The sequence below is a fragment of the Gopherus flavomarginatus genome, chromosome 9, assembly GCF_025201925.1.
Source record: "Gopherus flavomarginatus isolate rGopFla2 chromosome 9, rGopFla2.mat.asm, whole genome shotgun sequence".
NCBI lineage: Eukaryota > Metazoa > Chordata > Testudines > Testudinidae > Gopherus > Gopherus flavomarginatus.
Genome location: NC_066625.1, coordinates 78,380,619 through 78,396,752, shown reverse-complemented (window position 1 = coordinate 78,396,752; position 16,134 = coordinate 78,380,619). Strand labels below are relative to the sequence as shown.

Here is a 16,134-nt window from a genome sequence, read left to right as displayed (position 1 = left end):
TCATTAGGAGCTAGGGGGTCAGTGGAGCTGCTCACCTGGTAAACCCAGGAGATTTATGTACATAAAACACCCTGTTGTTCTCTCACGTCCAATAGCAGTAGGAGTCCCCTCTCCCCCTTTTCTTGCTCATGAAGGATTTTCTAATCATTGAGGATTATTCTTCTCATTTGTGGAGGAAATTATAGTTCTCTCTCAAATCTCTTTAGTTTTCCTACCTGCAGATATTTCAGCCCATTTCCAGGTTTTAATAAAGAAGAGTTAGACTGAAGAGACATTACAAACTTGAAAGTCATATACCGTATCTCCAGCTGAAAACTGTGTATCTACTATCAGAGGGGTAGCCGTGTTAGTCTGGATCTGTAAAAGCAGCAAAGAGTCCTGTGGCACCTTATAGACTAACAGATGTTTTGGAGCATGAGCTTTCGTGGGTGAATACATGCATCTGACGAAGTGGGTATTCACCCACGAAAGCTCATGCTCCAAAACATGTTGTTAGTCTATAAGGTGCCACAGGACTCTTTGCTGCTTTTGTGTATCTACTGTTGTTACAAGAAATACTCTAACATTCCTAGAATAGAAAGATGTAAAATCAAAAAAAAAAAGTTTATCTTTTTCTTCCAGACTGTTCATTTGACAGCTCCAAGTCTACAACTTCCTTCACTGCTCTGATCTTGGTACAGGACCTTCCCTAGGTCCTGCTTGCCAGTCCCAGCAGTAGTAGAGCTGAAACTGAAAAGGCAGCAAACTTAAGGGTGAACAAAGGGAAAGCGTTGGGAGAAGGGGCAGCCCAGAGCATGTTTGATGTTGCTCATGGGCCCATCCAAAAAGACCTGCAGGGAGCAGGAAAATACACACCCACGTGCGTACGCACATAAACACACAAGTAAAACTTTAAGGATCTACTATTTTAAATGTGCACCAACTGTAAAAAATATTTTGAAAAAAAATCAAGCTGCCCGTGTCCCTTTAATATGAGTAGTGTCTAGTGTTGGTTAAACAGAAGGATAACCGCATGAAGCATATCCGGTCTCGAATAAATGGACAATTCCTGCTGCTTCAAGCTAAGGCATGGACCAACCACAATGCACCTTGCCTGATGGTATTATGCCATTGAGCAAATTTCTTCCCAACACAGCTGATGGTTAGCTAATGCTCTGAATCATGAGGAATAATATTCCAAGTTCAACTAGAGATGCCATTTGTATTCATAAACTATCCTAATCTCTCAAAAAGATCACTCTTACCTGCCTTGGTATCAGTAAGTTTGATGGGTTAATCATACTCTGTACCAAACACAGTATCTGGGTTTTCCCTGTCATTGAGGACAGGTGAAGTGAGCAAAGGGGCGCTCCTAACCTCCTCTCTCTAGAGCCTTGGGAGCAAGGTGAACCAGAGCACACAGACGGCTTTCCTTACCACACTGAGTGATGTTCATCTCCTGCAGGGGAATGACAGCAGCCTCCATGTTCGTGCAGTATAGCTCCTGTTTCTGCAGGTTTGCTTCACCCTTCTCCTGCCAGAGCTGAATCCAGCGGATGTCACAGCTGCAGTTAAAAAGGTTTCTTTCGAGTGTCCTAGAGAGAGAGAGAGAGAGACAGAGAATGTGAGAAGCAAGGGATGGGGTCAAATAAACAGGGTTACCATTGGTTATATGGGATCTCTGCAGAATAGCTACTAATTGTAAAAAGGCAGGGTCACCCTTGCTATGTGCTGCAAAGCTAAAATGAGTCTCTACAGACCAGGAGAGATTATGGACTCCTTGAAGCTGCAAGGGGAGTAAAGGAGCACGGGGGTGCAGCTAGTTACTGCACTAGCCTTTTGGCCTTGGAAAGCAAGGTTCAAACGCTATCTTGGGGTCACAAAAAAAGCACTCTCAAGGCCAGATGTGACCCCATTCTCCTAAGGAAATATTTATGCCTTGTGTCATAAGACCCCAATGCTTCTGGGGGCAGGACCCTTCTAGGGGGCGTTCAGTCAGTTCAGGGCAGACCTCCAGCACGGTGTGCTCAATAGATGCTGGCAGCTCTTGTCCTTAATACTGTATCTTCATGTAATAAAACAACGCTGCTGGTTAACACACAGCCATACCAGGCATTTTAATTGAATCAAACAGTGCTGTGCTGGGACTCATTGACCTGGCTGGGAGGGAGCTCTGCTTTAATATACTTCATTTAAAATACACTGACATATTTTATATATAGATAATTTTATTATTATTGATTTTCCAGCCTATTAACCATTGTGTTTACTTTTCTGAAAACCCTTTGCCATTCCCTTCAGAGACGTGAGGTCACTGGTTCCCACAGGGGGATGTGAAGCCAGCCCGGCTTGGCTGGAAGGGTGACTGCTGGGATAAGAAGAGGGAGCCACTTGAGGATGTAACATGGAGTAACATGGGAAAGGGTGTGACATCCCAGGGTACAGTCCAAATGAGTGAGGGGCTGTGTCACCCCTGCCCTATAATCTTGGGTGCTCTTCACAAGGGCTGGGCTGCTGTAGCCTTCACCCTGGACTGCTCACAAACCAACCTCCAGCGTGTAAGTCATTCCCAGCAATGTCCATGTGTGTGCTGCAGCCAGGCAGCCAGCCAGCCACACCTTGACTCTTACCAGCCTTGGCTATACTGCAGGGTGACCCCAACACACTCCCAGTCCTAGATCACCCCCCCTGAAATACATGTCCTGCACTGCCCAGCCCTTTCCTGGACAGTACAAATATATTAAGTCCATTATTCCTTTAAGGGAGCAATATACCATCTTATGACCTTAAAAAGTTATCCAGACATTTCAACTTGAATACTCTGGATTAGATAAAACAATAAAACAAGTTTATTAACAAGACAGATTTTAAGTGAGTACAAGTAATGAGGCATAAAAGTCAGAAATGGTTACAAGAACAATAAAGATAAAATGCAACCAGTGCCTAACTTAACAACCTGTATTAGATTCAAAGCAAAGTTTCCTCACCATATGCTTTCAGCAGTCTTATTGACCAAAGTTTTTAGGTCAGGACCCTTCCTCCAGAATCCAACTGCTGCTTCCTTTGTGTTTTCAGGTGCTGTGAATGCAATGGACAGGGAGACACAAAGGGGTGTCTTGGGGTGTCTGCTCTTTCCTTTATAGCTCTGTCCCCACTTTGAGAAGCATTTCCAGCTGGGAGCAAGGTGACAAGCAGTCTGCGTGCAAGGGAACTCCATGCTATTTCTTTGATAAGATGTAGATTTTTACCCCTGCCTCTTTTCCTGCCAAAGAATCGCCGTGTAGCATGTAATGATCCATTAGCCATGTTTACACCTGGCTGTGGTGTCTGCTCGCCCTTTGTCTCTGAGGAACTGGTCTGACCACTCCCCAGACTTAATCATACTTCTAGTAATGATCTCAGCTTCTGTTTATAACTTCACATTTAATACTATGTGCATTTTGCCATTATATTATTGATCAGCAAATTAGGAGTTTTTAAATGATACCTCACAAGGCAAACCTGGTACAAACATTATTACAATAGCATGTAGGGTGTGAACACAGGGATATAGTCTGTCACAGAGGGTCTTCAGGACTCAGCCAGAGACATGACAGGATTTCCCAACACAGACACAACCAGAAGCTAAGAGAAACCAGGAGGTGTAGGAGCTGTGAAGTGCAGACTCAGCCATTTGAAAATGGAAGGGTCCTTTCCAACTCTGAGGTTACGAAAGCTTCAGCAAGCCCAAAACACCCCCATCCAGGGATTCTGCATCTTTGTACCACTGCATACCAGGGGTTGGCCAAGCCAGCGGCACTATGCCAGTACTCCTCTGCTTTCCTCCATCTTATTCTGCAAAATTTACATTTTCATTAAAAAAAAAAGCATCATTGCCCCCACCCACACACTGGATTCTGAGGGGTATACTGCAAAGCTGCTGAAACTAAGTGCAAAGAGAGAAGGCAAGTTCCCTGTTTCCTCAAAAGATCTTGATCCTGAAACCTGGTGATGTCACTTTCCATGTGCACATTGTTCGATATTTTACAGATGATCATTTTGGTGGCCCAACTTGGATGATGGGTGGCATTTCAGGTCTATCCCTACCTCTCCCCTCACAAGAATCTACACCCTTTAGAATACAGGTGCAAGAGACTGTCATGAGAAAAAAATCATGGACCCATCAGTAATCTAGCAGAAAAAGGCTTAGAGAAGACAGATCTGTGAACATCACGACTGTTTTAGGGATTTGGGGGCACATGGCATCCCACGCTGCATGACTTAAACATCCTCCCCAACCACTATTATTATTGCTGGTGCACCAAATAGGCCTTGAATTGACTTCAGCATGGCTGTAGATCTGGAGTCCGCACTCCCCTCGATACATAGGTAACTTCCATCAGTGTGACAGGATGTCGGTCACGTGCAGGGAGGGGAGGTCACATGGTGCTGACTGAGTAGTGGGACAGCACATGGTTAGGCGTTCTGGTCTCTGCCAATAGCAGATTTGTTAATGTGAGTTATGTCCTGAGACGCAGCAGAGAGGAGGGGGAGACTAGAAGAGAGGGGAAAACTCTACTTGCTGGAAACATGGCCCTGAAATCAGGTTGTCTGCGAGAGCCACCACCCTCACAGCACTTCAGAGGCAGATTTGTAAGTAACAGAGTGCAGTTTTCTGGCTCATCGATAATGCATGAAGCCCCATGAATAACACAGGAGCAACACACTTCAAGGTAGAATTTACTAACAACCTGCCCCAGAGTCAGTGATGTAACTCCCCCTAATCATGGCCCCCTGGGGAGCTTTTGCACAAATTAACTCCTCTCATCAACTGGATGTGCCGCGCGCCATCGGCAGCTGGCACTTTGCCACTCTAGGGACAGGGCTGCTTTTTAGATACATCTATTGATTCTCCTTTATTTGTGCTTTTCCCAAAAGCGCTCCTGGCTTTGAACCCCTGCTGCCAGGTCAGCTGATTCACAGGAGGGGGAGATACATTCTCTACGCTACAGACAGGGATTTTGACCCCCATGCTGTTCTGCTCCTGCATCCACCACTCTGTCCATAGTAACTGAAATACGCTTCTTTCTGCTCACGCAACTCCATGCCAGGCCCTGTCAAGCCTCACGGTTCATGCCGGATCATTACAAACAATGCCACTTAAAGGTAGCCTTCCCTTTTGTTCTATTTCCCCACAACCACTGATGCCCATGGACTGTCTCCTGTAATAGATCGATCATTCCCCTAAGTGCAGAACAGGAAGGTTATCTGACTCCCTTGACATGTGTCAGGCACCCCAGTGGGGTGATATAAACAACCTTTTCCCAGTAAGAAAAATACGGTTGTTGTCCTGCCTGGATACTACAGTGGTAGGATGTCTGCTGTGCTGCCAGGTATTCCAGTTAGAATTCAGGCACCAGGCCATCCAGCATTCCAGTGCTTACCGTTAGGAAGCCAGTACTTGCTGGGAACAGTACTTGAGATTAACAGAGCTTTCACACTATGTGCTCAGAGGAAATTGCTCTGGCAACTGCATAGTGCCTTTTGGCATATGCTGACTTTTCAATGGCAAACACTGTATGTTCAGCTAGAAGGCACCTACCTGGATGCCTAATGTCACAGATACAACTTCAGACCAAGAGACAATTCATTTATGCCAATACTTTTATCGGGATTTAAGAAGTCAAGAGGGTGGAAGGAACTACAGGGCGTATGTCACAAGAATCATAGACGTGCAAGGCTGGAAGAGACCTCAAGACATAATCAAGTCCATGCTCCCTGTGCTGAGGCAGGACCAAGTACATATAGACCACATCTGATAGGCGTTTGTCCAACCTATTCTTAAAAGCCTCCAATCACGGGAATTCCACAACCTCCCCGTAGTGAGGCCGAATGGCTTTCCTCCGAGTGGGAGAGCAAGGGTCCACTACACTCCCCTTGGTGGGTGGAGCCTAGCCTGTCCCGCCCCCCTCACCGCAAGTGCCGGGGCAGGGCCAGAAGTATAAGAAGGCGGTCCTGCAGCCCAGTTAGGGTGGAATACTTGGAGGAGGACGCTCCTGCCGTGCCCAGGAGGGGAACCTACCCCCAGCTGTGCGATAGCCGCAGAAGTGGGAGACCCTGACAAGGCATGGCCCGGACTACCAGCCACAGTGTACCCTGAGGAGTCTGAGGAGCCCTGGAAACGAGAGGTACCAAACCCCAGGCAGGCAGGAAATGACCCAGGGGCAGCCACGGAGCAGCCAGCTGCGGAGCCAGGTGTGGCTCAGTTGGTGTGTTGCGGTTGGATCCCCGTTGAAACAGGGGCAGCCAATCTTGCCCCTGCCAGGGCCCTGAGCTGGGTGGAGTAGGGTGGGCCCGCGTCCCCCTGCCACCTCACCCCGGGGTGGCCGGCTCCCTACACTGTGCAGCGGAGCTCCCACCCTGAAGAAGGAGCCTCCCTTACCAGCTCCCTTATAGATGGTTGCTTTTCTGGCTGCCTGAGCCCCGCCCCAGTTAAAGCCAGCCTTGAGAGTGTTTGTTGGCTGGCTGCCTGAGCCTCACGCCCCAGTCCGCACCAGCTCCACAGACCGTGATCGTCTTACTGACTGCCAAAGCCCCACCCCAGCCGAAGCCAGCCCCTGTAGCCGGTGTTTAATTGCTGGCAGCTTGAGCCTCCCCAAGCCCAGGCTAAAGCCTGGCCATGACCATCTGGTGCCCAGCCCTATTGTGGGGCTGGGAACTAGAGGACCTGGGAGGCCTTGCTCCACCTCGGGTGGTGACAAGGGCCCTAGACTGTTCTGCAGCTTCATGCCTTTGAAGACAAGCCCAAAGGCAACCTCAACGAGTGGCCTCCCTCCGAGCAGGAGAGAAAGGGTCCACTACACTCCCTTGGAAGTCTATTCCAGAACTTAACTACCCTTCTAGCTAGAAAGTTTTCCCTAATATCTAACCTCAGTCTCCCTCGCTGCAGATTAAGCCTTCTTGTCCTTCCTTCTGTGGACATGGAGAACACATCACCGTCCTCCTTATAACAGCCCTTAACATACTTGAAGACTGTTCTTATTCTCAGGTTACCCCTGCCCCACCAGTCTTCTTTTCTCAAGACTAAACCATCCCCAGTTTTTTTAACCTTTCCTCAGAGGTCAAGTTTTCTAAACCTTCTATCATTTCTGCTGCCATCCTCTGGACTCTCTCCACATCTTTCCTGAACCAAGGCACCCAGAATGAGAGCATGAGAGGTGTCAATACCAGAATGACCAAGGGATGCACAGCCATCTCAGAAAACCAAGCTATCCTCCCTGTGAGGCTGCAACTTAGAAAGAGAGGGAACTAATTTTCTCCACAGCTGCGGTCCCTTTCCTCAGCAGCCTCTGGAAGTTAATTTCACTTAGTTGCTGCCATATGCTTAACAGCCGTATCGGAGCTGCAGCAAGAACTAAAGGCTGAGGGTTCTTTCTCATGAGCTGTATTCTGCACGTTTTACTCTAGGACAGGACAAGAAGATTCAAAGGGCATTTTAGTTTATATATGCAGGCTAGAGGTATTCCCAACCCACGGCCAGGTTACTGCCTCTCAGGGGATGCACAACCATTCTGCTTCCTTAAGATATCTCATTTAAAAAAAACAACCCACAGCTTTGAGAAATCACTACTGCACATGTATAAGTGAACTGGGATCTAATCTATCAATTGTATCTACCTTCTAAGCTAAAGGAATGAGCCAGCAAAAGGAGATGGACCCACATGCTGGTCTAGCATATTCCATCCATGGCTGAGCAGGGGAGGAGAGACACAGCAGCACCAAGTGAGCTTCGAGAATGGTTCTAATGGTGCAGAAAGCAGAGGGAACAACACAGATTGGTCTGGCAGTTTCATTCCAGGAGAGAAGAACTGCACCCAGTCTCGGCAGCCAAGTTGGGCTCAGAATTAACACGGCTCATTTTCAGGAAGTCCCACATGACTACACATGAATGGCGTAGTACAGGGGAAGGATCTTGGTGGCCAGAAGAGGTGAAGAGCACCTAGGAAGAGGATCTCAGAAATATGCAGCAGCAGTTAGTAAGCAGTGAGTCAGCAAAGGATGCCTAATCCCTGCCTACACTAAGTGAATCATAAAGTGTTGCAGCTAGGGTGACCAGAGAGCAAGTGTGAAAAAATCGGGACGGGGGTAAGGAGCAAAAGGCAGCCATAGAAGACAAAGCCTCAAATATCAAGACTGTCCCTATAAAATTGGGACATCTGGTCACCCTAGTTGCAGCTGCCTGGTTCAGCCAAACCTCCTAACCGCATCCCACAATGCAGCGCCTAGAACGTTTGGAAATTACCTCAGCAACCCTGCTCCCCAAAAAAACCAATGAGCTCTGTGGGGCAGAGGCCTGAGTCACTCCTGAAGGCACTGGGATGACCATGGTTTTAGATGTGTGATCATCTGAAAACTATTCTCTCAAGAATAACGCAGTCATGTGGGGTACCCCGGACCCTCACAGCCTGTCCCTGGTTCGGTGAGCTCACTATACAATTCACCAGTTAAAACAAAAGTGTGTGCAGCAAAGTACCTAATGGGAAACAGCAGATCTGTGCCTTGTTTCCATTGTCTGCTTTGCGTCTTACAAAATTAGGGTTGACGTTTTGTATGCTTGCAGCTTAAAGCACTCTCCCAGGTAGAGACTCTGAATCTGCTTTGTTGAGCCTCCAGGTGAATTAGGGTGTCCAGCAAAGAAGGAAAAATATCTGGCTTCATCATTTCAGAAGCCCTGGTGGCAGGCAATGGAACAAGAAGGGGAGATTTAATCTACAGAACGAGGCATGGTGTTTGGTTGCTGAATTAGTCCCCTACACCCAGCAGGGAGGCACCTCTTGTGTATAGCCAACTCCATTAGCGTTGCTGTTGGTGGTAATAAGTCCTCAAGCAACGGACACATGTGAAATTAACTTGTGCTCATGATATTAACAGACACCCTGCTGTGCCCCATTCAGCACCATCACCTCTCACAACAGCACTATGGAAATGTTTTGCAGAGCAATGAGGCAGCTACAGATTGCTTTAGAAGGACTGGAGGTCTGGATGCGGGAGGAGTTGCTCATAACACCAAGGTTTTATAAAATGAAAGATGCCACTAGATCAAGGAAGGCTTGGATTTCTCACTCCCCTGGGAAGGTCAGTTTTGGGGGCAGGTTTTTTACAAAACTTTCCTGAAAGGTCAGCCCCAAGCTCTCCCAGGGCATGACGGAGGAAGCCAGCAGTGACCTCTGGATAACAAGGGCTGTAAGTCTACTGTTTATGAGCTGCTGCATGTTTTTGAATCTTCCCTGAGCTCAGCACACTACAGGCTCGCAAGAGCTGCACATCCTTTGGCTGGAGATCTGTCCGTCAAGGTCAGTCTGAACCTAGGAGAGTTAGGGGTTGACTCACAGCAAGCCATCCCCAGACATGGCTTTTTCCAGGAGTGGAGGAGGTATATTTTGGTACCAAACCTCTTGTTTCTCAAGTCCCTGTGGTGTTGGTTGAAAAGGAGTTGATCAGGACTTTCCTTTGTAATGCACTGTATTGTATTCATACAACTCATCCTGCCCCAAGAGGGATCTGCCTTACGTTTGATGCCAAGAACCAGTTGCTCGGTCCTTGCGCCAGCAAGAGTGGGGAACGTGTAGAAATCGTCAATAGGAGATGACCTCTTGCCAATCGCTCTGGGGGAACAGTCAGCTGGGAAGAAGGTTGGCTCTGGCCACCGACAAAGAAGCCCTACCCTGCAAAAAGCTACTCATTCCTGCAAGGAGACTGTTGGTTCCACATGCCTAAAAGGCAGAAACAAACACACTGAAGCTTGGAGTTCCTCAGGAAATTCCCATATGTCAGCCAGATCTTATGGGCAGCATGATCCTGGTATTACTATTTCCGTGCTCTCTCCTCTCTCATGTTTGCTGTGAATGGCTTCATCAGACCTGACATTCTCTAGCACTCTCCATTTCACGTCATGTCCATTGCAGTGCCTCTCCTCCCAATCCTCCCCAAGGTGCTGTTTCTTCCTGTCACAGTTTCAGGGTAACTGCACCCGTATTTCCTCCTACATGGTCCCTTGAGGGCTTCCAGCTGCGACCTCTCCTGGATGGAGACCTGCATCTCACTTCCCTCTGACTGGGACCTTTGAAACTGCACAGCTCCATGATGTACACAGATCCCCGCAGCAAGCCAGTCTCCCTAAATGGCCAGTGCCTGCGCTTTGCTCTCTCCCCAAGGGCAACGATCTGTGTGTGGCCAGCAGCTATAAGTTAACACACAGCTCCTTCTAAATAAGCACATTTATTCTGAAAGTCAAAGTATTACAAAGCAAACACACAAAAACACAAGGAAAGCACCTACATGCATACTAAAAGCTTACCGGGGTCACCCCAACTCCAACACAGGGCTCTGGCAGCTGGCAGTCCTTGAACTACCATAGCTGGTTTTCCCTGGGCTCACATCAATCTTTAAATTGGAACCAGAATAAAAGCTAGGCAGAACAGCTACTTCGTTATACAGCTCAGGCCTTTGATATTCAGTTTCTGGGAACTGGCAATCACCAGTTGATGGCCCTCTCCTCAAGGCGTAACTCCAAAAAGCTGGGTTCTTGCAAAACTGGAGTTGTGGCAATTGCCTTAAAAACTCCCCAGGTATTCCCCAGGAAAGCCATTTAACACATATTGTCCCAAAGAGCCAAAGCCTGTCTGGCACATTTTAATCGAGTCATTTGAACTCTTTACACTGCCCAGGTCTCCAATCTGTCACATTCCCACCATGACCTTCACCACTTGCTCCACTTCTTTCAGCTGGTCCCCTGGGGGCATCTTTACCTGCACTGACATTTCTGCCTCTTGATGCCCTGAAATGCTAATAGATCATTTTTGCCTGGTTATGTTCAAGTGACGAGCCCCTCCTACCAGCTGGAGCTGTCTACTCTGCCGGATGTCCTCTTGGTAACCGCCACTCCATCTTTGGCCTTAAGCAGCAGCAACTGTTGCCATTAAAAGGCCAGCTTGTCCCCATCTCATTTTCCTATATTCCCATCGCTCTGGAGGATAGTACACATCATGCGAACATGTGTTCTTGTGTCTTCTGTAATATTTCTCCTGCCTCCCCAAGGCCTTGCAGAGCTCATACAGCTCAACCTGCCTTTCTCACGCTTGCTGTCTCTCTGCATCTATCTTCTTGTTTCATTACTTTCTTCCTTTCAAGAGAGATTTGGCTCACCTTCAAGTTCTTAGCCAACCTCACACTGCAGCTTTCTCTCTAGCTTCCACCAGTACAACACTGTCACCTTGTGTGGACTGTGTATTCCACCCCCCTCCCAAGTCTGGTAACCCATCTTGTAGCTTGACATGACATAAATGTCTTCTACTGGCTGGGCCTCTTGGGATTTTTAAATGTTATGTTTCTCCTGGACCATCCATTCTTAACCTCTCCCCAACATGCTAGAGATTTATTCCCCATTGCACTCATCTTGCCCTCTGAGCTTTAGGGGTCAACTCTGTGTGCAATATTTTTATTCAGTTCTCTTTCCCCCTCACTCTCTAGCATCTTTGCATTCATAATTATTCAGCCTTGTAGTTTGATTTCCACCCCTTTCAGTGTTCTCTCAACCCAGGCCACCCTCGTCCCTATCCCAGCGAAGGTGCTCAAAGCACACCTCCCCCCAACACTGGTACTCTCACAGCCAGCTAAGAAAGATTCCCCTCTCTCTTCCAGACTTCCTAGAGCAGCATCCGTGTCCTGTCCCACTGCTGACCACCAGCCTGGCCACTGTTCAGCTGGATGGAGAGTTATTGCTGAGCAGGATCCCATCTGGAAACTTCTGTTTATCTCAACTGTATGCCATAGATTATTAGGGTTGGAAGGGACCTCAGGAGATCATCCAGTCCAACCCCCTGCTCAAAGCAGGGCCAATCCCCAAATAGCCCCCTCAAGGATTGAGCTTACAACCCTGGGTTTAGCAAGCCAATGCTCAAACCACTGAGCTATCCCTCTCATCCCCCATAGGCATAACTTGCATAACTCTCAATGAAGGAGTTAAATCCAATGGGTTTTTTCATGTTAGGCGCCACTTTGTTAGCTTGAGGAGCACACACTTGGGAGTTAATACTTTCCCAGCACTAGAGGCCTGAAGCTTTATAAGGGATAGCTAACACCACACCAATTCATAACAGCAGTGCCATTTCCCCCCTTCTTTGATCCCCAGCAACCTCATCCATGTTACTTCTCCCACCAGCCAAGACTCACTACCTCCTAGAAAACCACTCTGCAAGAGGCTCCAAAAGGAACTGGCCTGTTTACACCACTTCCATTCTCTTCCTTCATATAGTTCACCTGATCATCAGCACTTTGAGTAATAGTCATGAGTTACCTTGCTGCCACAACAGGAAGCAAGTGCAACCAGATCGAAATCCCTGTTGTAGGGCAAGAAAGAGGATTTTTGGCTAATTTTTTGCTGCCCAAATATGAAGGATCCTCAGTTTCCATCACTGCTGGTGTTGGCCTGATGTCGGGTTGTAGACATGGGATATATTTGAAGTGCAATATGACCAAATGGGACACAACCATTTAAAAACAAATTAATATTGAGAGTATTTACACTGATCTGCAGCATACCCCATTCTAGTCCTCGACTCCAAAGATTTTTGCAAAAGCACCCCAGTCCTGATCTGCAGCACCCCCTGTTATCCCAGCCCTGGGCTTTTCCTCACAACTCTGCCAATGCACCTCAGTCCTGACCTGCAGCCCCCCTGCTCTTCCATTCATGGGCCTCTCTTGGCTAGCAACCGCTAATCTGAATTGTGCCAGATGGTGCAATGAGAACAAATGGAAACCTAAGACTACAAGCCACTCACCTCTTTTAAACTTGAAACCTGAGCCAGGACTTGGAACTCTTCTGAGCTGCAATCAGTGCAGAGATTAATTCCAAATCCAGCGTTTAACTCTGAGCTAGATTCCCCATCGGATGGGTATTTCTTTATTTTCTAATATCACTATTAGTATTTTTCATTTAACAATTTGACAGAAATAAAATACACTGCAGTAACAGTGGTGATAACACATTTACTCCCACTTGAGAGATTGTCATTATTCTTTCATAAGTCACTTCTAGCTTAAGCTGTATTGATCACAGGTGAGGATGAATGGGATATCCCATGATCCTCTGGAATAAATTGTACTTTTTTTTTATATCCACTGAACAACTATTTCTAAAACTAAACAAAAACAGGTCACCAGGGCAGTGCTCCATTGATTTCATGTCCACTTACTCTTCAGACACAGTGGAGCATGCTTTATTAATAATTCAGTGGACTGCAGCCCTCAGGTGACCCAGGAGAGATACTCACCTCTCGTCCACATAGGATCTGGCAGGTGCCTTGGTTACTCAAGAGCCAAGGAGTGACCCACCATTACAGCCACCATCGCCTACCAAATGCACCCTCCACACTTGGATGACCCTTGCCGTACAACCAACCATAGCCTGCAAATGAATGGGAGTGGAGGACTCTTCCCATCTCACAGAGCCTGGCCTTACGGAGGTTCACTTAAAATCTGGCCTTGCATTTAGCCAAACCATTAGAAGCCCAGAAATGGCTTTATCATCAGCCCCAAACGTCAGTTCACAAGATGTTATGAAGTTAACAGAGAAGCAGCAGGCCTCTGGTGCTTCCATGCCCAGGAACCGCTTCCAGAATTCACTCTGCCCTCTGGGATTTTAGAAAATTCTTCACACTCATACATCATAGGTTTCAAAATTAATCTTTTTTTGGGGGGGGGGCAGGGGGAATTTCTGTACCCCTCTCCCATTCACCCCTCCAGGATGGAACTTACAGTTCAGAAAGTCTCAGTGTCTGGAAGAGTTGCCATGACAGTGTGGTAAGCCGGTTATCGGAGAGGTTTCTGAAAATGAATAAGAGAAAGAATTCATGGTGAATAATTCCCTCTGCACCAGACCCTACGGGGTTCCTCAGAGCTCATCATTTTCCTCTACAGTTTACAGCTACAGGAAGGCTATCAAGTTGTCTAAGGCCCCAACTTAAGGTTTAGTAAAAATATTTTAAAGGACACTGAATGTGGATAGAAGACTTCCCCTTCCTTTTTGTGAAAACAGTCCATATTCTGTTGCAATGTGAAAAACACAAAGAGAACAATTCCCTGCAACTATACCTGAGAACCAGAAAGGGAATCAGCTACAAACAGAAAGGAAAACTGATCGGCCCAGTTACACTCTCCAAACTCAAGTGAAATACAAGAGATAAACAAACTGCACGGTAATAATTAAAGGCTAATCTTTGGAATTATTTCAGCTGTGACAGTCTAAAGTGTTAACAGGAACGCAGAGAAGGGAAATTTGAAAACAGGATTTGTATAGTTGTTTTCCCATTTCATACCAAAAGGAATTGCTGCTGTATCAACTAGGAGCAACCACCTCCTAGCACTACTCCACCCCGAACTACAGAAATGGGACCTCTTCTCTCTCTGGGAACATTTTACAAACCAGTGCCCACATCTACTGAGCCAAGTAAAAGAAGGAGACAGACAAAAAGAGCTGGAGATGGGAGACAGAGCAAACAGGGGTCAAAGACTAGCTCAGAGAGGACAGAGGCGGAGGCAGAGAAAGAGAAAGAGAGACACACACACAGACACGGAAGGGTCGCCTGTATTTTATTATTAATTCATTTTAAGATGACGGGGAAAACAAAGAACCTGAATTTCGTAAAAGGCAAAATGTTCAATGGATCCTCAACCCACTCTCAAAAAAACCCAAAACGGTTAGTAACCTTACATAACTTGTTCTTCGAGGTGCGCTGCTTGTGTCCATTCCATGTTAGGTGCGTGCGCATGCCCACGTGCATGGTTGCCAGAGATTTTTGCCTTCATGGTATCCATAGGGCCAGTTCTGGGGCCCTCTGGAACCCCGCGCTCGTGCGCCAGTATATGAGGCACAGCTGGCCCTGTGGCCTCTCAGTTCCTTCTTGCCATCAACTGACTCATGGAATAGACATGAGCAACACATCTCGAAGAGCAGCAGTTATGGAAGATTAGTAACCGTTCTTTCTCCTTTCAGTGCTTGCTCACGGTGATTCCATGTTAGGTGACTCCCAAGCAGTATCTCTGGAGGTGGGCTCAGAGTTCACGGATGTGCTGGTTGCAACATTGCTCTGTTGAAGCTGGAGTCGTCCCGAACCTGCTGGGTGATGGTATAATGGGACACAAAGGTATGGACTGAAGACCAGGTAGCGGCTCTACAGAAGTCTTGAATTGGCACCTATCTTTAATGTGTGTTTCTCTCAAACACTTCCAATGGCTTGCATGGTGGTTGCTGACAGGCATAGGCTTATGGCAAGCGGAACACGGTTTGAAGCCCAGGAACCGGGGCAAGCGCCATCCTTGGGACGACATCCCTAAGGGAACCACTAACTAACTGTAACTTACTAACTAACTATTAAATACTAACTCTATGAACAACTATATACAAGAAACTATGAAGGAGAACCACTATAAGCGCTTGCAGTCGCAAGAGGAAAGGCATTCCAGCAACCGCTCCAGGCAATATGAAGGAACTGATAAGGCACAAAGCCGCAGCACTTCATATACCAGCACATGAGCATGGGCTCCAGAGCTGGCCCAATGGATATCAGTAAGGCAAAAATCTCTGGCAGCCATGCATGTGGGCACGCACTTACCTAACATGGAATTGACATGAGCAAGCACTCGAAGAAGAATTAGGCCTCACAGCTTTGCATATCAAAGCTACATATCTGGCAGCTCAGTCTACACACACAAATTCAGCTCGCACCTGCAAGCTGAAGGGTTTGCACCTGCAACAACCTGAGCATGAAAAACCACAGCTGCAGAAACTAGGGGCAAAAGCTCCAAACCATTAATCATTAGCGTGAGTGATCACAAAGCCTTCTCCTAATTACAGCCGAATTAACTCTACCTTCTCGTCTTCCCAACCAAACTCCCATTTTACAGCAGGAACCAAGAGGTAGGGGTGGATCACAGGCGAATCCCGAGTTTAGGCTTCAATTGGAAGCTCAGCAATAAACTTCAGTAACCCCTAAAGTCATCATCTGGCTTTTTAAGTCACACCCCAACACAGTGAAGGCTGAGATCTGGGGTCTCACACCCTGAGTGCAGAGACAGCAATCAATATCTGCCCAGGAGAATCTTTGGTTTTGGAGCCCA

The 16,134-nt window shown here is 47.2% G+C and overlaps 1 protein-coding gene across 5 annotated transcripts in view; it reads right to left on the bottom strand.

Moving 5' to 3' along the window:
- NTRK3 (neurotrophic receptor tyrosine kinase 3) overlaps positions 1 to 16,134 on the bottom strand; it is a 338,382-nt gene that overhangs the window by 210,356 nt on the left and 111,892 nt on the right. For all 5 annotated transcript variants that reach the window (XM_050967400.1, XM_050967396.1, XM_050967397.1 and 2 more), the window contains exons 4-5: positions 13,774 to 13,842; positions 1,417 to 1,574 (exon numbers count right to left, since the gene is read on the bottom strand). In XM_050967400.1, the coding sequence (XP_050823357.1) occupies positions 1,417 to 1,574; positions 13,774 to 13,842 (227 nt within the window). The remainder of the gene's footprint in view (positions 1 to 1,416; positions 1,575 to 13,773; positions 13,843 to 16,134) is intronic.